This window comes from Grampus griseus (assembly GCF_964374135.1).
Source record: "Grampus griseus genome assembly, chromosome: 11".
Taxonomy (NCBI): domain Eukaryota; kingdom Metazoa; phylum Chordata; class Mammalia; order Artiodactyla; family Delphinidae; genus Grampus; species Grampus griseus.
Window position 1 is genome coordinate 41,889,586 of NC_139005.1, and position 21,629 is coordinate 41,911,214.

Here is a 21,629-nt window from a genome sequence, read left to right on the forward strand (position 1 = left end):
CTACCCTTTGTCCTCAGCTGTGGGCTGGAAGGGAGAAAAGGGAAGGTTGGTGGGGTCGGGGATGGGGGGAGGCTAGGGCATGACCGCAGACCGTTTCTGGGGTACGGGAAGATGACAGGGTCATTCTGGGAAGCAGGTGTAGGCTGTGGGCTGGCCCAGGTTTGCAGCCTGGTTTTGCCTTCTGTGTGGGGTTGGACTCCCTCTAGATGATCCAGACCGCCTTCCCCTTCTTCATGCCCTGCTCCCCATTATACCCACAGGGATATCGGGGTGCTAATAGCTCTGTAAGAGGAGAATCTGGGTACCATGGGCTAGAGGAACTCCCCTAAGCCTGTGGACCGTGGGACAGAGGTTAGGAGGGTGAAGGAGTCCATCACCTACCCTCTGGGACCCCTCCTCCTCACTTCCTCTACCTGGCACCGTGGAAGCATCTACTTCTCTTTTCCTAGATCTCATCGGCCTGAAGGGCATCCTGATAACCAGGGAAGATCACGCCTTGTCTGGTCCTGCCCTCACCTTGGGGCCCAGGCAAGAGAGGAGAGGGCTGAGTAAGGGTAGGAGAAGGGAAGGAGAGGAGTGGGGTCTGCGTTGCCCTGGCTGAAGGCTTTGGCACCAGCAGGGTTGGGGGAGAGCTTGAAGAGGCTGAAGGGGTGGCACGCACAGGTGGCCCTAGAAGTAGAGGCCAGGTGCCCAGAAGTGGCTTGGAATAGGAACCAGGTCTGGGGTTAGCTTTTATGTGTCATCATTCAATTTCTCCTAATAATGATAGCACCTGTGTGTATCCAGCACTGTTTTAAGTCCTTTACACATATGAGCTCATTTTAAGCCCGCTGGTAACCGTATGGTTGTTAATTTTAGAGATGTCAATTACAGATTCTCTTCTTTTTTTTTTTAGACTATTTATTTATTATTTATTTTTGGCTGCATTGGGTCTTCGTTGCTGCGTGCAGGCTTTCTCTAGTCGCAGCGAGCGGGGGCTACTCTTTGTTGCGGTGCACGGGCTGCTCATTGTGGTAGCTTCTCTTGTAGCAGAGCACGGGCTCTACACGCAGACTTCAGTAGTTGCAGCATGTGGGCTCAGTAGTTGTGGCTCGCAGGTTCTGGAGCGCAGGCTCAGTAGTTGTGGCGCACGGGCTTAGTTGCTTCACGGTATGTGGGATCTTCCCGGGCCAGGGCTTGAACCCGTGTCCCCTGCATTAGCAGGCGGATTCTTAACCACTGCGCCACCAGGGAGGTCCCACAGATTCTCATTTTCACAGATGAGTAACAGAGAAGCTATGTAACTTGCCTAAGGTTACAAGTGATGGAGCCAGGATCTGAACCCAGGCCACAGGGCTGCAGCATCCATGCTCTTAACCCCTCCACCCCAAGCTGGACCTTCCAGCTTTGTGACTGGAATCCCTTCAGAGAGGATTTCCTGAGAGTCCCTATGGCTCAGATTAGAAGGCTGGGCTGCCTAGAGATGGGGGCATGGAGCCCTTGCTCTGCAGCCTCTGAAGCTTTGGGGGCCAAGTTGGAGCCCCTTAAAGGAGAGAGGGGTATTCTGCTCTGTCCTCACAATAGCTCCCTTTTCTCTGCCTACAACAGGCCCTTTTGTGCACATCAGGGAGCTGAAAGCTGGATTGAGGTACCCCCCTCCCCCCAGGAGTGGGGTGTGAGGCTGAGGAGCTGTGTCTCCAGGGCCCTGAGGTGCCCCAGACACTGTCGGCAGCTCCTGGCCACACCCCACGTTCCCAAGTGCTGTTTGCTTGCGGTGTGGGCCCCCAGCCTCTGACGCCCAGCTCACGGAGGTCCTTGGGCTGCCTTGTCCCCCCTCATGGCCCGGGTCCTGCTTCTGTTCCCACTCCTGTGTTTTCTGGCTGTGCTGTCTCCAGGGAATGGTCCCGCTAGCTGGTTTCTCCTCTCTCGCGTGGACTCACCCTCTGCAGGCCTCCACTGTGGACAGAGGCCAGCCCCAGCCCCTCCCTGGTGTCGGCGCCTTCTGCCAGGCCCCGAAGGCCCGAGGGATGGTCGAGTGTTGTTCGAGGACTGTTGGTCCATCCAGAGGGGTGAGTGCCCTGCTGTTGCCCCTTGTATGCCCCTGGGGCCCCTGAGGTGGGTGTGGAGCTGCCTGAAGCGGATGTGGTTTGGGGGATGGAGGGGGAAGCCCTGCAGAGGTGGTGGGCGAGGTGCTGCTCAGCATGGGAGATCTGATTTCTTCAGTGGTGGGGGTAACGCGGGGGCAGGGAAGGGGGGAAGCCTGACTTTCTTAGCAGGACAGACTGGGGGGCTCTGGGCCTGGGTGTCATGGGGTTTTTGGGGATGACAGCTGCTCCCAGGGCAGCATGTGCCTCGTTCTGGGAAGCTGATGGGGTGGGGTTGTGTAGCTCAAGGCCAGGCTGGGAGTATAGCGGGGCATACCTGGGGGATGGGAAGTTGCCTTGTTCCTAGGGTGTAGACACTGTACCAGGGGAGTGCGTGAAGGGAAACTTGGACCACCCCTTGCCTCCCTGAAAGGGTGATGACTTCCCCCTTCTGCGGTGGGCCTGTAGGTCCTGTGGGGTCTGGTATGGGGCGGGTGGCTCTATGAATGGGGAGGATCTCGCTGACCAAGGGCAGGGACAGACCCTTCACTATTCATCCAACATCCCTGAGAGGGAAAGTCTCAGACTTGTGGCCATGGCCAGAGAAATCCGTGGCCGTCTAGCTCCCCTCCTCTTCTTATGGATGAAGAAACTGAGTTAGAGAGGGGACAAGGCACTTTTCAAGGTCCTACACTGAGGACGTGTAGACCCGAGCTCAGAATCCAGGTCTTCTGGGCAAGCCCAGTGGCCCGGTCAGCTGGTGGAGGACATACCTGCCTTGCCTGAAGATGCCTCCGGAGAAGACACAAGCTGATCTGTGGGTGAGGGGCGGAGTGTGGGAATGGGGTTTCCAGCAGGCCTTTGCTTGGGGACTTGAGGTACTGGGGCGGGGTCAAGGGTACATAGTCCTGGTCACCGTGTTTACCTGAGAGAGCTGGAGTTCAGCTTGGCGCCCTGGACAGGGACCCTCTTATTCCCTTCTTCCCTGCCCGGAAACGAGGGTCATCTCTGAGCAACACCCCCTTCGGGCCTTGAGAGATCCCCAGATGAAGCAGGAGCTGGCTCAGTATCCCACCCTGGACCCCCAAACTCTGTTGCCTCTTGTGGAGTTGGTGTTCGAGGTGCAGAGAGTCCCAGAGAGGTGGCTGGGATGGGGAGGATGGGCTGCCCAGCCCTCCAAGCCTGGAGGGAAGGAGGGAAAGCCCTGGGAAGCAGGGCCTCCTGTTCCGGGGGCTGCGCTGGGTATGCACCTGGCCTCTTGCTGGCAGCAGGCACTGTGCCACCAACCTCGGGCTGGGGCAGGGAGAGGAATTACTGTAAGTGGAAGAGGCAGGTGTCCCTGGTCAGCTGGACATCTGGACTCGGGAAGCACGTGAGTGAAGATGACAGCAGCGGCCGGGTGTCTTTCCCTCCGCTCAGCCCCCACCTCTGCCCTCAGGTCAGACGCGGCCTGCTGAGTGCCTAGCCTTCCCTTTGGGTACCCAGTGGCTCCTGGGGCCAGAATTTCTTGCGGTCAGTCCGTTGTCTGGGTGAGGGTGGTGATTGGGTGGAATTCCCATGCCAGAGGTGCTGGCAAGGCCACCATGAGTGCTGCCAGCGGGGGCTCCACGAGTGCTACAGCTGCTGGTCCTGTGACGTGGGCACCTGTCTGCCAGGCCCGGGCACGGGCCCAGGGTCACGCTCATGCCAGGGCTCCCGTCAGCTGACTATTTTAGGCTCTTGCTGACCTGGGCCAAAGTCAGGCCTCAGCCAGAGGGCCCTGAGGCAGCTCCCCCTGCCCCCAGAGGCCAGCTCCGGTTTCAGCTATATAAACAGAGGAGGACATGCTGGCTTGGAGGCCGCTCCGTGTCCTGAGTCCGCTCAGCTGGTGCACAGCCTCGGTCGGCAGGACGGGCTGACTGGGCGGTCACGTCTCTTCCCGCAGGGCTTCCTGAGGCCACCGGGAAGAGTCCCCAACCAATCCCGGGATTCTCCCTTGGTGCAGTTGTCCAGGCCCTCAGAGAATCAAAGCAGATCGCGTGGAGGAAGCTGGTGAGTCTTAGGAATGGGGAAACCGAGGCACAGGGGCTGGGCTGTGTGCATCTTTTTCCATTGTGACCGTCCTCACTGTGGTTTCTTTGGCCTCCAGAGGGGGAGGGGCGGAGGAGGAAGCAGGGGTGGCCGACCCTCCCGAGGAATGAGGGTAAAGGCTTTTTGGCACTTGGATGACGGGAGTTGGACTTGGATCCCTTTGTGGTTGAGAACCAGGCGACGAGGAAATAGGTGATGCCGCCTGTCTCCTTCCTCAGAGATTTGCAACAGGGTCTTCCATCCTCCTGTCCTGTTGACCCGGCCTGGACAACACTGGTGTGCTCAGGCTGGGGATGGATGCTGGAGTGAGCTGGGTGTCAGTCAGGTACCTCAGCACTTGTCCTTGAGTAGGGTCCCTGGCCCCCCAGCTGGTTGGGACTTGGGGTCTGAACTTGTGGATTGACGTCCCTGAGCCCGCCCTCGGCCCCTGCCCCGCCCTACTTGCCTGGCTTCCCGCCTGGTTTGGTGCCTGAGAAGCTGGACTGGAGCTAGGCTTGGCAAGTCCGCCAACCGGCTTGCCACAAGCACGCTCCCCGGGAGCCGGGCCAGGGGCTTGGGCCGGCATGGAATAAGCAGAGCTCCTTACGTGGGAGGCTGTGTGCTCTCCTTCTCGGTTCTTGAAAAAAAAATTTTTCCCTTTCTGAACGTGAGTCTTTAAACGAATCCAGAGCCTGTGACTAAAAATACTTCAACAATAGGAAAATGCATCAGTCTTTCCGGCTGGGCCTCGTTATCAGAGGGTTTTTATTTTGGAATTTGAAATTTTGCCCAGGGAGGCTGGGTGGAGACCTTGGGCAGGCACAGGAGAATTTGGTGGGTTGTTGATGTTGTGCGAGGTGGTGGGAGAACCCCCTAGGGTCGGGGAGAGAAGAGCTGGCCAGGAGCTGAGCAGACTGAGGGGCATGGAAGGAGATTTTTTTTTTTTTTTTGGCTGTGTTGGGTCTCCGTTGCTGTGCACGGGCTTTTCTCTAGTTGCGGCGAGCGGGGGCCACTTTTGTTTGCAGTGTACGGGCTTCTCATTGCCGTGGCTTCTCTTGTTGCGGGCTCTAGGCACACGGGCTTCAGTAGTTGTGGCACGTGGGCTTGGTAGTTGTGGCTTACAGGCTCTCGAGCGCAGGCTCAGTAGTTGTGGCGCACGGGCTTAGTTGCTCCGCAGCATGTGGGATCTTCCCGGAGCAGGGCTCGAACCCGTGTCCCCTGCATTGGCAGGCGATTCTTAACCGCTGCGCCACCAGGGAAGCCAATGGAAGGAGATTTGAGGAGGCTACAAATGAGGCGTGGGTCGACTCTTCCCAGAGGACCTCCATGATCTTGTCTATGTTTTCCAGCTCTGTCTGGAGGTTCTTCCTGAAGTCTGATCTTGTTGCTTTATGTTGTATGTGGATTCCTTCTGGCCTGATAGCGGGCTGGGGGTTGAGACATCACTGGACTGGAAATGACCTCTGTGGAGAGAGGTCTGACCTGCTCAAGTAACCAGCTCTCTCCGGAGTATCAGTTGAGCACTTGCTGCACACAGTCCGGAATTTCCCTGGTGCTGGGTATACTCTCATTTCCTTTCACGCAGCCCTGGAGAGGGAGAGGTGGGGATGGGGGTACTATTTATCTCTGGGTCTTGAAGAAGGAGGGTGCTGGCTCCCCATCGAGCTGACGGCGCTGGTGTCTCCTTTCTGTGCCTCCCTCAGGATCCTGCTGCGGGTCCCTAGAGCCCCAGCCCCCAGACAGTGCTCCCATTTCACTGTGAGCCTCCCCCTTCCGTTAGTGACTTGAATTCTAATAGCACCGGGACTAGTGATGTTGTCAGCATTGGGCAGATGAGGAAACGGTCCCGAAGAGGGCAAGGGACTGGCCCCGGGTCACACACCAGGCTTGCTGGCTCCAGGTCAAAGATGCCTCTGAGAGTTCCTTTATCTTTTGCCTCTGCTGGGGCTGGGGTGAGAAGTGGAGGGTGGCGGCTGACCTGCCCGTGTCCTTGGGAACCTGTTTTCCCGGGAGGTAACAAAACGTGTGGTCGTGGCAGGGCCTGGACAAGGGCCAGAAGATCAGACCTGGGCCTGCCCCTACATCCCCAGTTCCCAGAGCTGTCCGTGGAAGCCCCCTGGAGCAGTAGGCAGAGCTTCCCTGCCCACGGCACAAATCCCCCTGCCTGCTGCCAGGGCAGGAAGAGGAAGTGGCTGGGTCAGGCCTGGAGATAGGTCCCGGGGCTAAGGTGGGGAAGCTGGGGTGGGGGGTGGGGGGGAGGAGGCAAAGCTCACTCCCTCTGCCTACCCTGTGGGAAGGGTGTGGAGGCCCATGGGTGAGGATGGTCTTGGCGAAAGTAGGGCAAGTTCCTGCCCTTTGCTCAGCAGGGGCAGGGGCCAGCCTGAGGTGGGCGGGGCAGCGTGGGAAAGGGGCTGTGCAGTTCCACTTCCTCCGTCTCCTATTTACCCACCGTCTTGGCTGGGGGACGATGGTGTACTTTGGCTGCCCATTTGCGGCCTGCCCTGGGCTACTTACTGTTGAGGATGCATGAAGGGGCCTCCTGCCAAGGTGGGAGAGACAGGGCCTTGCCCTCCCGTTCACACACTGGTTGTCGGGGGAGGGATGGCCTGAGCTCGAGAGTCCCCGAGCCCCACAAGATTTGACTAGCAGGGGCCAGGCCCGAGCTGAGTGATTCAGAAAACATGCTGCGAGAGGACCCCTTTCTGATGTCAGATGCTGCAGCCTCTCCTAACCGTAGCTGTGCTCTTGAGTATGTGTCGATAGAACGAATAACGTAATGAGAAACAGCCACTGTTTCTCTGTGATTTCAGTAAACTCCAGCAGCATCTGCCTCCATTTGAATAAATATGTCTCTTCCATTTAGGTGTGGCTATTTTTGTAAATAAACTTTTCTTTCTGAAAGTATAACATACATACAGAAAAGCATGCAAATCACAGACGTGAAATCTTCAGAGCATAGAGTGTGATTACTTTTCCATACTGAGCACACCCAGGTGACCACCGTTCAGACTAGGAACTGGGACGCTTCCAGCCCCCCCAGAGACGCCCTCGTAGGCACTGCTGTTTCCAGCTTATAGGCCGTGTGCGTACCAGCTCTGTGGTGCACTTGTGAGACTCGAGGCTTGTGGGGCCAGAAGCCAGAGCTCTGGAGTTCAGAGTTGAGGGCAGTGGGTCTAGCACAGAACTGGGAGTTCGGGGAGTCTGATTCCTGGCCGCTAAGCCTCCTCCTCATTTATAAAATGTAGGTGGTAATTCCAAACGTAGACGGTTAGGGAGAGGGTTAAGTGGAAGAATCCACGTGACGTGCCCTAAGCCGAGGGTCTGACCCTTCACTGGTGTCCCTCACTCCCCCACCCCCAAACCCTCCAGTGAGAAGGTACTTATTATTAAGAGTTAGGCTGGTCCAGGAGGGTGTTATGAGCTGAAGTCTTAGAGGATGAGTAGGGTTAGAATAGAAGGAAGAGGAACAATGTGCCCAATGGGTGGTGGGAAGGTTTAGCCCAAGGTCTTTATGTTGGGGCAGCGGGGGTCCTGGGGGTGGTGAGGGTAGATTGGTGGGCTGTGCTGTGCTGTGCGAGCCTGACCTCGGGCAGCTGTCTCGTCTCCAGCACAGCATCTTTCCCTGCCCTTCCTGTGTTATCACGGCCCTGCTTTACCTTCTGGTCCTCACCTCTAGTTTCGGATACCTCTGCCATCATTACCTGTCTCTTTCCAACCCTTACCTACCCCACAATGAGCTGTTCACTCTGACCTTGCTCCTAAAGGTTGGGCTTAGTGGGGTCCCTTGGAGTCTCCGTCCAGTCTTCGACCAGCTTATGCTCCAGGTCTGCCAACGTCTGCATCAGTTATGCCTTTTCAAGAGTTCCACCTTGGCCAGATTCCACCTCAGAGCCCCAGGCCACCCTCCCTGGAGGGCATCTGGCCAGCAGGGATGAAGCCTGAGGTCCCCAAGCCCCTCTCGCCTCTCCCCTCTCTGTCTTAGGCTAGGTGCTCCCCGGGTGTGTTCCTATAGAGGGACTGCCTTTTTCTCCTTATTTACTTATTTTCAGAGTGTAGTGTGTTCCAAGCCCCCAGCATCCCCCACCTCCACAAGCATGGCCAGGTGGTCGCTGCTGCTGTCTCTTCCACCCTCTGCCTTTGGGGCAGCAAGACTGCAACCTCCAAATCTGCCATCTCCCACGGAGATGGGGCCTGGGCTGCAGGCACAAATCTGGAGGCTGGATGCTGAGACGCGGAGATTTAGGCTGGGGACCTGGACAGCTCCTCACCACACTTGAGTTCCCTGGGGCTCCTGGGTGGGCCTCCCCATGGGAAAGGTAGGGGATGGTCTGTGTTGCTCTTTACAGATGGAAAGTGGTGGGGAAAAAAGGGGGTGCTAGAGCTCAAGGCTAGGTCAGCTTTCAAAGAGCCATTAAGGCTGCCGCTAATATACTTTTTCTTGTCTCTTTTTTTCTTTTGCTGATGAGTTTTGGAGGGAAGAACACTGACCTGGGAAGAACATTGGCCTGGCTAATCATCTTTTGCTAACATATTAGAATTGTTTTTATTTTCTGAGGAAGGCCCTGCTGGGCGGGGGTGCGGGGGGCTAGGTGGGGAAACCAGCCCGTGACCCAGCTGGGTTAGTTTCACCAGCCCGGACTTGTTCGTGCTTCTGAGCAAGGTGCAGCTCTTCTGGGAGCCCTTGGGTCCTAATCTGCAAAATGGGAAGACATGAATTATATTAGTGGTTTCAAAGCAGTTTTAGGCTGTGGAGTCCTTTTTATCCAAGTAATATGTTCTGCAAAAGCCCAAGACAAAGAAAAACAAAACTTTGGCTAAACATCATCCTGCCCACACTTCATCTGCACGCAGGTGGCCGTTGAAGCGTCTTTGGAAGGTGTTTTAGCAAAGGCCAGAGCTCTCTGAAGACTGGTCCATGTTGAGACTGTGGGCTGCAGTGCGGGAGCTATGCTAGGCTCTGACCGGATCACCGAATGATGCTGGTGTTACATGAAGACTGCTCCATCCGTGGTGGACAGTAGGGTTTGGGAAGAGGAGGCAGGCTGGTGAAGGGGCAGTTTCTTAATGGGTGCGGGCAAGAAGAAGGGAGAAGGGGAGGTCGTTGGCCTCTATCAGCTGGTCTGCTGCCTTCAGGCACCAGTGAGGCGTGGGCTCTGGCTGGCAATTAGGAACGGAGGATCCAAGAGAAGTTCCAAAATAGAATTTCAGGAAAGAGTGAAAAGTAGCATGTGGGGCATCAGGAGCAGAGATGGGTGGCAGGCGGGGAGTGCAGAGACGGCAAGCTCTGTCTGGAACGGGTGACATTTGAGGTGCTGGTGGGACCTTTGAGTGGACAGAAGTGGGGGCTGGAGAGCAGGGTGTGGGAAACCTGAGACGGAGGTGAGAGTGGAAGTGAGGAGCAGGAAGTGCCTCAAGGGTAGAGGAAAGTGCTGTTGGGTGACCAGGGGAGGCCAGAGTGGGGTCCGTGGGCGCAAGCTCAGTGTGGAGAGGGGAGAGGGGGAGGGGTGTGGGGAGGGGCTCTCTTCTTCTAAATAGTAGCCTTTTCTTCCTTCCTCTCCCACCTAGCAGGCGAGGGCTCCCGGGAAGGCTGCAGGTGGGAACTCCTCGATCATGGACAGCGGAGGGTGTGAAGGGATCCCCTAGAGATGTAGTCAGGTTCCACCCCAGTGTGCCACCGCCTTGCTCTGTGGCCTTGAGCAAGTGCTATTATTTTGCTGAGCCTGTTTATTTATAAAGTGGGGAAGAGTCGGCACAGATTCGAAAAGATTTCTCAGGCTCCACCCGGTTCTGAAATTCTGTAATTTCCCAACTAGAGTGCTTTCACCCTGTCAGGGACTGGGGAGGGTAGTGGTGAGAAATCAACTTCAGCTGTGAAGCACAGCCAGTTGGCCTGTCTTGGGCTTGGCGAATCCCTGCCCTCGGGAAGGTACTTTGCATGAGAAATTGGGGGGAGGGAATAAGAGAGAGAGAGAGAGAGAGAGAGAGAGAGAGAGTGAGAGAGTGAGAGAGTGAGAGAGTGAGAGAGAGAGAGAGAGAGAGAGAGAGAGAGAGAGAGTGTGTGTGTGTGTGTGTGACAGCCCGAGACCCCGCTGGGGAAGAAGGGTCAAGTGCAGTGGCAGCGCCTTGGGCTGAGGTGGGGGGCGCAGGTTCCCCGGGGTGAGTCTCTGAGTTGCCCGCCCCAGCCCTGGGCCTTCCCCGTGCCCGCTGGAAGGGCTGGGGAGGGTGCAAAAGCGGAGCCGGGCGCGTTCGTGGCTCCCGGGAGCCGCCGGAGGGTGAGGAGCTCCTCGTCCGGGGAAGCCCCGCAGCCACGGCGCTAGAGCACCCTTTTCTTGGGCTCTGGCCCTCGGGCTGCTTATTTCGGCTCCAGGGGCCCCGGGCCGGTGCTGGGTCCTGCCGGAGGAGCCTCGCGAATCCGCGAGCTGCTATTTTTAGCTGGCGCAGAGGGCGAGAGGGGACTATTTATAGATCAAACAATCCGCGCTCCCTGCGTCAATGGAACCCCGCGTGCGTCACGCGCGCAGACATTCCAGGCCCCCCCTCTCGCCCCGCCTCCTCGGGCTCCCCGTCCCCGTGCCTACCCCTGGCCGCCTCCCGCCGGAACCGCGCCGCCCCCCGCGCCCTTGTATGGCCAGAGCTCGCCCGGCCGCGTGCGTCAGTGGCGCCCCCGCCCCTCCCCGTGCGTCACGGAGCGCTTAAGAGCAGGGTCCGGCGCGGCCGGGAGTCCCAGTGGTGGAGGCTGCGAAAGTTGGGGGAGTGTGCAGGACCGCGGGAGCGCACGCGGGACCGGGCTGCGACTTGGGGCGCCGGTCCTGGGCACGGGGAGCAGGAGCCAGCCGGGTAGGTGACCCCCGGGAAGCGTGCATCTCCACAGAGCTCTGTTTTGGGTTGGGGGGCTTGCTGCATGAAGGAGATGGGTGTTCGCGCGGGCAGAAAGGGTGTTTTAGGGTCAGCATGAAGGAGGGCGGGAGTAGGATGCAGTTGTGGCGTTGGGGGTTAGCGGTTGGAACGGGATGAGGACTCAGATCGGACTGGAGTTTACTGAGCGCTGTGTGTGTGTGTGTGTGTGTGTGTGTGTGTGTGTGTGTGTGTGTCTGTGTGTGTGTCTGTGTGTCTGTGTGTGTGTCTGTGTGTGTGTCTGTGTGTCTGTGTGTGTGTGTGTGTGTGGCGGGGGGGGGGGGCCGTGTCTGTGCAAGGTGGAAGCCACAGAGGGTTAGGTTGGTGCCGGCAGTGGGGACCTGTTCAGTAGGAGACTGGCTAGAGTTCAGTCTCCCAGGGTCCTTTAGTGGGCACCGGGCGCCTGGGACTTAGTTGCTGGTTGGGGTCTCAGTACAGTGTGCGTGGGGGAGAAGGTGCACAGAGCTTGGGCTGCTGGGATGTATCTGACTCCTACCAGGATTGAATTTCCAAAAGGGTCTCCTTCTTCCCAGCTTGTCAGCTCGCACCCCAGCTGTTAGTTGTTTTCTTAACACTTTAGAGGCTGTGGCTTAGTTTGTGGTGACCCGCAGCTGCAAGTTTCTCCCTGGATTATCTAGGAGAGGTCTAGATTGTTGAGGTCAGCATTGGCTGAACTGTGCAGGGGGTGCTGCTGTGTGTTGGAATAGAGGCGTCTTCTCACCGGCAGGAGCAGGGTCTCTGGAAGCGTAGGGAAGATTGTTTTTACTGTACCTTGGATCTGCGTCTGTCTGTGTGTGTGAGAGAGGGAGAGGGAGGGAGAGAGGGAGGGAGCGTGGTGGAAAGCGTCATCCTTTGGGATCCTTGGTAGGCAGTTGCTAATGTTGCGTTCTGTGGTGTGGTACCACCTAGAGGATACCAGCCCTGCCCCACTCCCGCCTTGGTCTATGTTGGATCACACAGGTAGGGTGCAGCCTGAGGCTTGTTCAGCACGACAGGTGCAAACCACAGTGTTGCCAGGACCCGCCTGAAGCTGGATTCTCCCTGCTCCCTCCTTCAACCCCGCCTCTTCCTTCTCCCTGTGCTTCCGCCAAAGGCTACATGTAGATCCATATCTTGTGTCATTAAGTACCTGCATGAAGGCAGGAGTGGGGGTAGTTTGGTGGGGATTGATCCGGATGTGGGACGTCCACGTGGAGAAACGGGATTTGAATAAGGCTGGAACGCCCAGCCCAACCCTGTGTAGCTGCTGCATCTTTTCCTCCACCCAAACCCATCCCTGCCCAGGCTGTCGTAGCGCAGGCAGACGTGGCCACCCTTACCTCTTGCAGGTGCTCAGTGCCTCTGGACGGGTGCCACTGGGTGGGTGGGGCCAGAGTTTCTGGGGGCTCTGTTGTCTGGGTTGGTTGTGGGAGTGTCAGGTCAGGGGTGGAGCTGCCCTGTCCGGGGCCCAAGGAGGTGGGAGAAAGGCTAGAACCAGAGGACTCCCTGGGCTCTTGGCCAGGAGGTGATGCCAACCTTGGCCCCTCCTGCTGTCCCCCTTGACTATGGCGCTCTGCTTCAGCTTGCTTTCTTACCCAGCCTCCCTCCCTGACTGATGCACGGAGACCGCCAAGCCAGGAGGCGGGATGGGGAACTGTCCCGGAGCCTCCCCTGCGTTAGTTTTTGACTTGTCTGCGAACTTAGGGATCCCCCCGAATGATGCTCCGTCTGCTCCTTCAGGCTCCTCAGGTTTGGGGCAGGGTGTAAGCACCTTTGCCTGAGCTCCTGGTTTCTTCAGGGCACAGAACTCTTTAGCGGAGGGACCCGGGCTTCCGGCACTCACCAGCAGGCTCCTCCTCTTCCCTGCACAGCCATCTCCAGCCTCCTGGACTCTTGAGTGTTCTCATAAAAATAACAGGGGGAGACGCTTTGGGGGTAGCAGAGGAATTCCTCTTCAGGACTTCTCCTGGAAGTCCAGGGGCTGCTGTCTCCCTCACGCTCCCCCTTCCAGCACGCGGCCTTTAAAGGTCTGGAGCCAGGTTACCTGATCCCCTGGGGAGCTGGGGACTGGGTAAGGAGGCCGGGCTCCCTTTCTCTTTGCTTCTGGGAGCGTCCCAGGCAGCGTAGAGTGGGTGCCTGTCCCCAGATGGCAGGACTGGGGTGCGCGTGGGATCTGCAGCCTTTGCTCAGTACGTAGGATGGGGACGGGTGGGGGTGGGGGTGGAGGGGCACAGGCTCACTGCTGCTTAGGCTGCTTTCGTAGGCAGCTGGGCCTTTACTCCCAGCTCCTTTTCCATCTGCAGGATGTCCTTCAGCCCAGGCACTGGCACTGTGTGGGGAGGAGGAGAGGGGGTTTGGGAGAGGCTGGGCCATGCCTGGGAATATTCCCAGAAGTGCCAGGTTGGAGGAACGACATATCTGCTCCCGGGACTGGGCTCAGGCCTTGCCTGGCTGCCTCTCCCACCCACCCTTCTCCCAGCCCCCACCCATGCCTTACCCAGTAAGGGAGGGGCAGGGGGCTGGAGGAACACAGCTTTCCCCTGTTCCAGCAGAGAAATGCTGGCTAGATGCCTTCCCTAGGGTTCCCAGGCTGCCTGGGGTGTGGCTGGCCTTCCGACTTGAGCCCACTCTTGCTGGGCCATTGCCCAGGGGCTTTGTGACATGGAGGTCAAGACGGTGCTCTGGCTGGGGGCCAGGATTCCTGGGTTCTGTGGTGGGCTGTGGCCCTAACGCCTCGTGTCCCCTGTCTGGCTGGGACTCCTGCCACCTGGCAACTCAGGGGCCTATACTTAGAGGTCAGGCCTCAGGCTTCTCTCACTGACTCCCCACCTCCCCACCCTTTGGTCTCTTCCTTCTCCAGAGATGCCCTGTATCCAAGCCCAGTATGGGACACCAGCATCAAGCCCGGGACCCCGTGACCCCCTGACCCCCGAGCTCAGCAAGCCCACCATGGACCTGGCCAGCCCTGAGGCGGCCCCCGCTGTCCCCACGGCCTTGCCCAGCTTTAGCACCTTCATGGACGGCTACACGGGGGAGTTTGACACCTTCCTGTACCAGCTGCCGGGAACAGCCCAGCCGTGCTCCTCGGCCTCCTCCTCGGCCTCCTCCACGTCTTCATCGTCAGCCACCTCCCCTGCCTCCGCTTCATTCAAGTTCGAGGACTTCCAGGTGTTCGGCTGCTACCCCGGCACCCTGAGCGGCCCTCTCGACGAGACCCTGTCCTCCAGCGGCTCCGACTACTATGGCAGCCCCTGCTCAGCCCCGTCACCGTCCACGCCCAGCTTCCAGCCGCCACAGCTCTCTCCCTGGGACGGCTCCTTCGGCCCCTTCTCGCCCAGCCAGACTTACGAAGGCATGCGGGCATGGACAGAGCAGCTGCCCAAGGCTTCTGGGCACCCCCAGCCGCTGACCTTCTTTTCCTTCAGCCCTCCCCCCGGCCCCAGTCCCAGCCTGGCCCAGAGCCCCCTGAGGCTGTTCCCCTCGCAGGCTGCCCACCAGCTGGGGGAGGGAGAGAGCTATTCCATGCCGACAGCGTTCCCAGGCCTGGTGCCCGCGTCTTCACACCTCGATGGCTTGGGGATGGTGGATGCGCCCGTGACCCCAGCCAAAGCCCGGAGTGGGGCTCCGAGTGCAAGCGAGGGCCGCTGTGCTGTGTGTGGGGACAACGCCTCTTGCCAGCATTACGGTGTCCGCACCTGCGAGGGCTGCAAGGGCTTCTTCAAGGTACTGGGCTGCCCGGGGGGTAGCTTTTTATGACAAGTGGGACAGGCTGCTCTCTCACCCCAGCAGGGTCTGTGGTGACTTCCCTTGGGTTCTCCTCCCAACAAGTTCTGCTCTTTAAGCAGAGGGCAGGCCTGCCAGGTGGGCTACTGTCCTGGGAGCAGGGAGCTGGGACCTCTTCATGCTGGGACTGGGGCTGTAGAGTTATGGAGGGAGGGGTGAGAGCTGGGCAGAGGGTGCGGGCTGCAGGGGTACCCACGAGGGGAAGTTCAGTGGCCAGCCTCTAGCTTTCCTCTGCCTGGCCTCCCCCCACTCAAGGTCCTGGTGGGAAGGGGGGCCCCAGGCACTCGTGTTCCTGGCGCGAGATGAAAGGATCTGAGAAGAGGGCTTGGTGCTTGAGGGCTGGGGGTGGACTTGGGAACAGGCTGTGTGTTTGTCCCAGTGCTGGGTGCCTGCTTCGCTTCCCGTCCCCACCCCCAGCCCCTCCTCAGCCCTCTCGTGTCTGCCCCAGGGAAGGGGCAGGCGGACGCAGGCACGTTAAGAAGTACCAGCTGCTGGGGAGCCCCGAGCCCCTAATCTTGTGTCCTGAGGGTGAGGCCGAACCCTCCCCCAGTGTCCCCAAGACTTTTCTCTTCCTTCCCCCACCCATCCATCTCTCCCTCCCCTGCCACCCAAATGTTAGAAAAATAGCTGTGAACAGAGAGCGCTTTTGTCTGCGATGGCAGTAGGATCTGGTCGCTTCCCTCCCCTGGGCTCCCCCCATCCCCACGCTCTGACAGCGTGTTCCGTGTTGCCCCCCCCCCCCCGCCAGCGCACAGTGCAGAAAAATGCCAAGTACATCTGCCTGGCTAACAAGGACTGCCCTGTGGACAAGAGACGGCGAAACCGCTGCCAGTTCTGTCGCTTCCAGAAGTGCCTGGCTGTGGGCATGGTGAAGGAAGGTGGGTGGCTGGCACAGGCCCAGTGGGACAGCGGCGGGCCTGAGTGGGGTGGGGCCGGCAGAGTCCCCCAGACATTTGTTCTGGTGGGCCGCAGGGCAGGGCATGCCTGGGCCCTACTTCCTCCCCGACCTCTGGTCCACCTGCCTGCCTTGTGGTGGGGGAGGTCCCTGCAGAGTCCCCTGGGTTTCGGGGGCTCTAGGTCCTTGCACTTGGGGTTGCTGCCCGGCACTGCTGGGCACAGCTTGGGCTGAGAGGCCCTTCCCTGGCTCCCTTCCTCCCTTGCTCACCCTTGCCCATTTCTCTGCAGTTGTCCGGACAGACAGCCTGAAGGGGCGGCGGGGGCGGCTCCCTTCAAAGCCCAAGCAACCCCCGGATGCCTCCCCTGCGAATCTCCTCACCTCCCTGGTCCGGGCACACCTGGACTCGGGGCCCAGCACTTCCAAACTGGACTACTCCAAGGTGAGGCCCCGCCTACCCCACGTTCAGCGCTTTCCTGCACATTAGAAAAGCCCCAGTTCCACAAATTGAAAAGAGAGGAGGCCCTTCCAGGCTGACCAGATGGGAAAATGTACCCCTTTGGGCAGGGGTCAATTAGAAAAACGTGCTCCTTCCAGCAGCTGTGGCCCTGGGTTAATATGTGAGAGTTGGCAAGCAAGTGTGGGCGGAATCTCAGCTCCACTCTCACCCCCGGGGATCTGACATCCGAGGGAGGGCGCGTCATGGCTGTACGTGGCGGCCTTGGTGCGGGGCTTTCCCTGGGGTCTGACCCGGCCAGGCCGCTTCCTAGTTCCAGGAGCTGGTGCTGCCCCACTTCGGGAAGGAGGATGCCGGGGACGTGCAGCAGTTCTACGACCTGCTTTCGGGTTCCCTGGAGGTTATCCGCAAGTGGGCTGAGAAGATCCCCGGCTTTGCCGAGCTGTCCCCCAGGGACCAGGACCTGCTGCTGGAGTCGGCCTTCCTGGAGCTCTTCATCCTCCGCCTGGCCTACCGGTGAGCTTCCGGCTGTCTGCTCACCCCTCACCCTGCCGCCCTGCCCTCCAGCCCCTCTGACTCGTGTCTGCATCCCTGCCCACCAGGTCTAAGCCGGCTGAGGGGAAGCTCATCTTCTGCTCGGGCCTGGTGCTGCACCGGCTGCAGTGTGCCCGCGGCTTCGGGGACTGGATCGACAGCATCCTGGCCTTCTCTCGCTCCCTGCACAGCTTGGTCATCGACGTCCCTGCTTTTGCCTGCCTCTCTGCGCTCGTCCTTATCACAGGTGGGTGGCTAGTTCCACAGACCTGGGGAGATGGGGAGGGCCTGAGGGCCTGGCCCTGGATGGGCGGGCACCTGGCGCTTCCTGGGCCCCCACCTTGTGGAGCGAGGGTGATTAGATGCAGAGAGGGGTAAGCATGGCTCAGGGCAACACAGCTGGCAGGTGGCAGAGCCAGGCTTCAGGCCCAGCTGTGGCTGACTGCAAACCAAGCCAGCCTGTGAGTTATCCCAGAGGACCACAGATCCTGATCGTGTAGGTGTCATGTGTGGCCTAAAGTTTGGGTTTGTTTTTAAAATCTTAATCGTGTTGCACACAGGAAGTTTTTACAAACGGAGCATGTGCACATAAACAGCACCTAGATCAAGAAACAGACATGAGCTTCCCTGGTGGCGCAGTGGTTGAGAGTCCGCCTGCCGATGCAGGGGACACGGGTTCGTGCCCCGGGCCGGGAGGATCCCACATGCCACGGAGCGGCTGTGCCCGTGAGCCATGGCCGCTGAGCCTGCGCGCCCGGAGCCTGTGCTCCGCAACGGGAGAGGCCACAGCAGTGAAAGGCCCACCTACCGCAAAAAAAAAAAAAAAAGAAACAGACATGACCGGGACACCAGAACCCCTCCTGTGCCCCCTTCCTGTCATCAGTTCCCCCAAAAGGTGGCTGCCACCCCGACTGCTAATAGCACAGATTAGCTGTGCTTGTTGTGTACTTTATGTAAATATAATTACGCAGGATGGAGTTTTTGGCATTAAATGCGGAGGTTTTCGGGTCTCTTTATTTTTTAAAGCACCAGAATCTGCCCCACCTCTTTTTCACTTAATTTTTTTAACTGAAATTTCACAAAGCTACATAGGGCAAAAAACTGTAGGACAGAATCTGAGGCACTCTGGGCTGCAGAGAGAGCGTGGTGGATTTTGAGGCCTGCTTTCCCTGGAGGTGGCCTCTGAAACCCTGCTGCTCAAACCCAGGGTTTCTCACAAACAGTCTGGGGGGAAAAAAACCAGAAACCAAAAGGAACACTGGCCTCGTCAGAAAACCTGCGTAGGGTTTTATTTCCTTTTTGCGACCTTAGGCAAGTCATTTAACCTCTCTGGGCCTCACTGTGTCACTTGGAAGATGAGGATAATGAACGTTGCTGCCTTGCTAGGCTTCTGCTGGGGCTCAGAAGCGGGCTCCTGTGCTTTTGCACAGTGCAGAGGGCTGTGGCGCCTGGTCACTGGCGGCCGTTCCAGAGACCTGGGAGAGGCCGGGGAGAGGGGCGTCTGCTCCTCAGCTGTGCAGCTAATCCTGCACCTTCCCCGCAGACCGGCACGGGCTGCAGGAGCCTTGCAGGGTAGAGGAGCTGCAGAACCGCATCGCCAGCTGCCTGAAGGAGCACGTCTCGGCCGAGGCAGGCGAGCCTCAGCCCGCCAGCTGCCTGTCCCGCCTGCTGGGCAAGCTGCCCGAGCTGCGGACCCTGTGCACCCAGGGCCTGCAGCGCATCTTCTACCTCAAGCTGGAGGACTTGGTGCCCCCTCCGCCCATCGTCGAGAAGATCTTTATGGACACGCTGCCCTTCTGACCCCAGCCCAGGAACACGCGTGCACTCCGTGTGCACGCTCACACGCCACCCCACGTGCCTTTAGCCCACGGCCCACGGACCCCTGGAGCACCACCCCTCAGCCTGGGCCTGAGCTGCAGACTGGCCGCCCCTCCCCGCCACCTGCTCTGGGAGGTCGGCAGGGAGTTCATGCCCTGGGGGAGGGGGATGCGTTCACAGGGGTGACCCTTACTATTTGTCTTACCCCCCAGCCCAGCCCCGGTCTTTATGTTTTTGTAAGATAAAACCGTTTTTAACACACATACCGCCATGCTGTAAATAAGCCAAATGCTGCTGTAAATACAGGAAGGAAGAGGTTGAGGTGGGAGTGGGGTTTGGGAGGGAGGGACGGGCCCCCACCAGCCTCCTCCTACTTGCTCTCTTCCCGCCCCCCTTCCATGTGTACATAGACTCACTCTAGGAGGAAGACAAGTGACAGATTCTGACATTTATATTTGTGTATTTTCCTGGATTTATAGTACGTGTCTTTTCTGATTAATATATTTAATATATTGAATAAAAAATAGACGTGTAGCTGAAGCTAGCATCCTGTCTCTCTCTGACACCCTCCCCCCCTACCACCCATCCCCCAAATGGCATGAGAGGCAGGGGTGGCACCCATAAATCTTGGATGTTACCAAGCTGAGCTTACTGGCCTCAGTTTACTCATTTGTAAAAGGTGGAAATAATCGCAGCTGCTTCATGGGGTTGTTATGCAAAGCACCGAGACTAGTTTCCGACACGGAGAAAGCTTCTGGGAAGCAGGCCTGGCTCGTGGATGGGGCCTGCGCCTGGAGGCTGATTCATCCAGGGATAAGAGCACCGGCTTTGGCTGTAAGTTCCTAACCTGGGGTGATGGCCTCTGATTCGGCTTCCACATCTGTAACACAAGGAGGAGGGCATTCCCCACCTCACCTGGCTGCTGGGATTGCGAGGGTGTGGGTGTGGTGCTCACCATAGGGCTGGGTACAAGGCAGCTCAGGATGGTGATAGCAGCTATCATTACTCAGTAGAAGTTTTCTTCCCATCGCCATTTTCAATATTTCTCCCCACGTGTCTAGCACCCTCTTGGCAAGGAAACTGTTCTGAGGTCCCTACCTGTGCCCAAATACCCCCACGTAGGTTCTCCATCCCCCAAGCCCATCAGATGCTTAGCTGGCTTAAAATGTAAATTCCTAGGGACTTCCCTGGTGGCGCAGTGGTTAAGAATCCGCCTGCCAATGCAGGGGACACGGGTTTGATCCCTAGTCGGGGAAGATCCCACATGCCGCGGAGCAACTAAGCCCGTGTGCCACAACTACTGAGCCCGCGTGCCACAACTACTGAGCCCGTGTGCTACAACTACTGAAGCCCGCGCGCCTAGAGCCTGTGCTCCGCAACAAGAGAAGCCACCGCAATAAGAAGCCCGCACACTGCAACGAAGAGTAGCCCCCACTTGCCGCAACTAGAGAAAGCCTGCGCACAGCAACAACGACCCAACACAGCCAAAAATAAATAAAATTGATTCTTTAAAAAAAAACAAAAACAAATTCCTAGGCTCTACCCCAAAGACTCGGATTTGACGGGGTGGGGCTCATGGAGCTCTACTTTTGCCCAGCACCCAGGTGTTTGTGAGGCTGGAGGCCTGGAGGCCACTCTTTCGAGAAACATGAATGTAGCCTGACCCTAACCCGAGGCCCAAGGTAGCCACGCGGGGTCCGGCCCCTTTCCCTGCTCTCAGTGCCCTTCCAGCCTCATGACCCAGCAGGGCCCTTGGCCCAGGACCCCTGAACCTCTACCTCCACAGCCCCGAGGAACTGGCTGGATGAGGGCAGCCCCTGCTGGATGGAAGTCGAACAAAATAGGGCTCTGCTCTGCAGTAGGACCGAATCAAGGGCCTTCCCTGCTGCTCCAGCCCCAGTCTGCAGGTTCCCCAAGGAGTCCCCAGCCACCCGCCCTTGCTCAGGTTCTGTTCTGAAGGGTCCATGTGGGGTGGGCTGGGGAGTCCTGGGCCCTGTGCATGATGACTGCCACGGCCAGCAGTGTGCGGACTGCCAAGCGTGCATCCCTGGCACCCCCGCCAGAGCTCGTGAGTGAGCCTGTGTCACAGCACCAGCACCTGGCAAGGCGGGGCTAGGGGTGGGGTGGTTGGGAGATCTGCTTCTGTTCTCAGCCCTACCCCAGCTCCACGCTGCTCTCTGAGAAGCCCCTCTTCCTCACTGAGCCCTGGTTTCCTATCTGTTCCACGCGGAGGTGAGTCTGGTGGCAGTACTCTGGTTAGGAGCAGAGCTTGCTGGGAAGTCCCCCACCAGCTGTGGCTGGACTGAGTCCCTCTCCCTCTGAATCACTCTTTGGCAAAGACAGATGTGGAGCACAGGGCAGGCCCCTGGGGAAAGCAAAAGGTGTTTGAGGAGGGGCCAGGGGTTGGGAATGGGCCAGGGCAGTGGAGAATCTCGGTCCCTATAGACATCTAGGCCCCATAGTGATGACAGCAGCTACCACATATTAGGGTTTATCATCCGCCAAGTTCCTTTCATATGATATTTGTTACTTCTAGCCCTCGGTACCACACTGTAAGGAAAGCGTGCAACACAGCAGAGGGGTAAAGAGCGAGGACTCCGGAACCAGACTACCTGGCTTTAAATCTTGGCTCCAGCTCTTCCTAGCTGTGCAATTTTGGGCAAGTCACTTTACCCTTCTGTGCCTCAGTGTTTTCATCTATAAATGGGGAAATTAGTTGTACCTATTTCACAAAGTTGCTAATAGTGATTACATGAATGAATGTATACAAAGTGTTTCCAACAGTGCCTGCCTTGTAGCAGGCACCCAATAAGTAATAGCTATTGTTTTTACCAAAGAGGAGAATTCATTTCAGAGGAAAGGAAATGACTTTCCCAAGGTCACTTGACTTCTAAGTGGCTGAGCTGCATGGGTCTAACTACTTAACCACTAGGTCTTCCTGTCCTTGTAAATGAAAGAAGCCCCATGGATGGTGGCTCCTTTCCGGGACTCTGGCAATTGGGGTACGGGCTGGGGGACTGATTTCTCCAGCCCTGCCCCGCCCTGCCCCGCCCAAGGGCTGGAGCCTGCAGGCAGGCCTTTTCTTTCCAACCAGCAACTGGAAGAACTGGCCTCTGAGTCTTGCTAGGGGCCAGGAGGGCGAACAAGGGGGCATTGA

General features: G+C 58.3%; 1 protein-coding gene across 2 annotated transcripts; it reads left to right on the top strand.

Annotated features, from left to right (window-relative positions):
- Positions 1–3,909: 3,909 nt before the first annotated feature.
- On the top strand, positions 3,910–18,996 carry NR4A1 (nuclear receptor subfamily 4 group A member 1). Of its 2 annotated transcripts, none has more exons than XM_082666351.1 (7): positions 3,910–4,094; positions 13,846–14,708; positions 15,517–15,646; positions 15,954–16,105; positions 16,434–16,636; positions 16,723–16,901; positions 18,198–18,996. In XM_082666351.1, the coding sequence occupies exons 2-7, from the start codon at positions 13,848–13,850 to the stop codon at positions 18,452–18,454; spliced, it is 1,782 nt and encodes a 593-aa protein (XP_082522477.1). In that variant the 5' UTR covers positions 3,910–4,094; positions 13,846–13,847; the 3' UTR covers positions 18,455–18,996. The 2 variants fall into 2 exon arrangements, with proteins under 2 accessions (XP_082522477.1, XP_082522476.1); XM_082666350.1 differs by lacking the exon at positions 3,910–4,094 and adding an exon at positions 10,846–10,949.
- Positions 18,997–21,629: the final 2,633 nt, after the last annotated feature.

Coding starts and splice junctions, on each gene's coding strand:
- NR4A1 (XM_082666351.1), top strand. CDS start 13,848: ATGCCCTGTATCCAAGCCCAGTATGGGACACCAGCATCAAGCCCGGGA. Junction 14,709..15,516: donor GCTGCAAGGGCTTCTTCAAG/GTACTGGGCTGC, acceptor CCCCCCCGCCAG/CGCACAGTGCAGAAAAATGC. Junction 16,106..16,433: donor CCAAACTGGACTACTCCAAG/GTGAGGCCCCGC, acceptor GCCGCTTCCTAG/TTCCAGGAGCTGGTGCTGCC.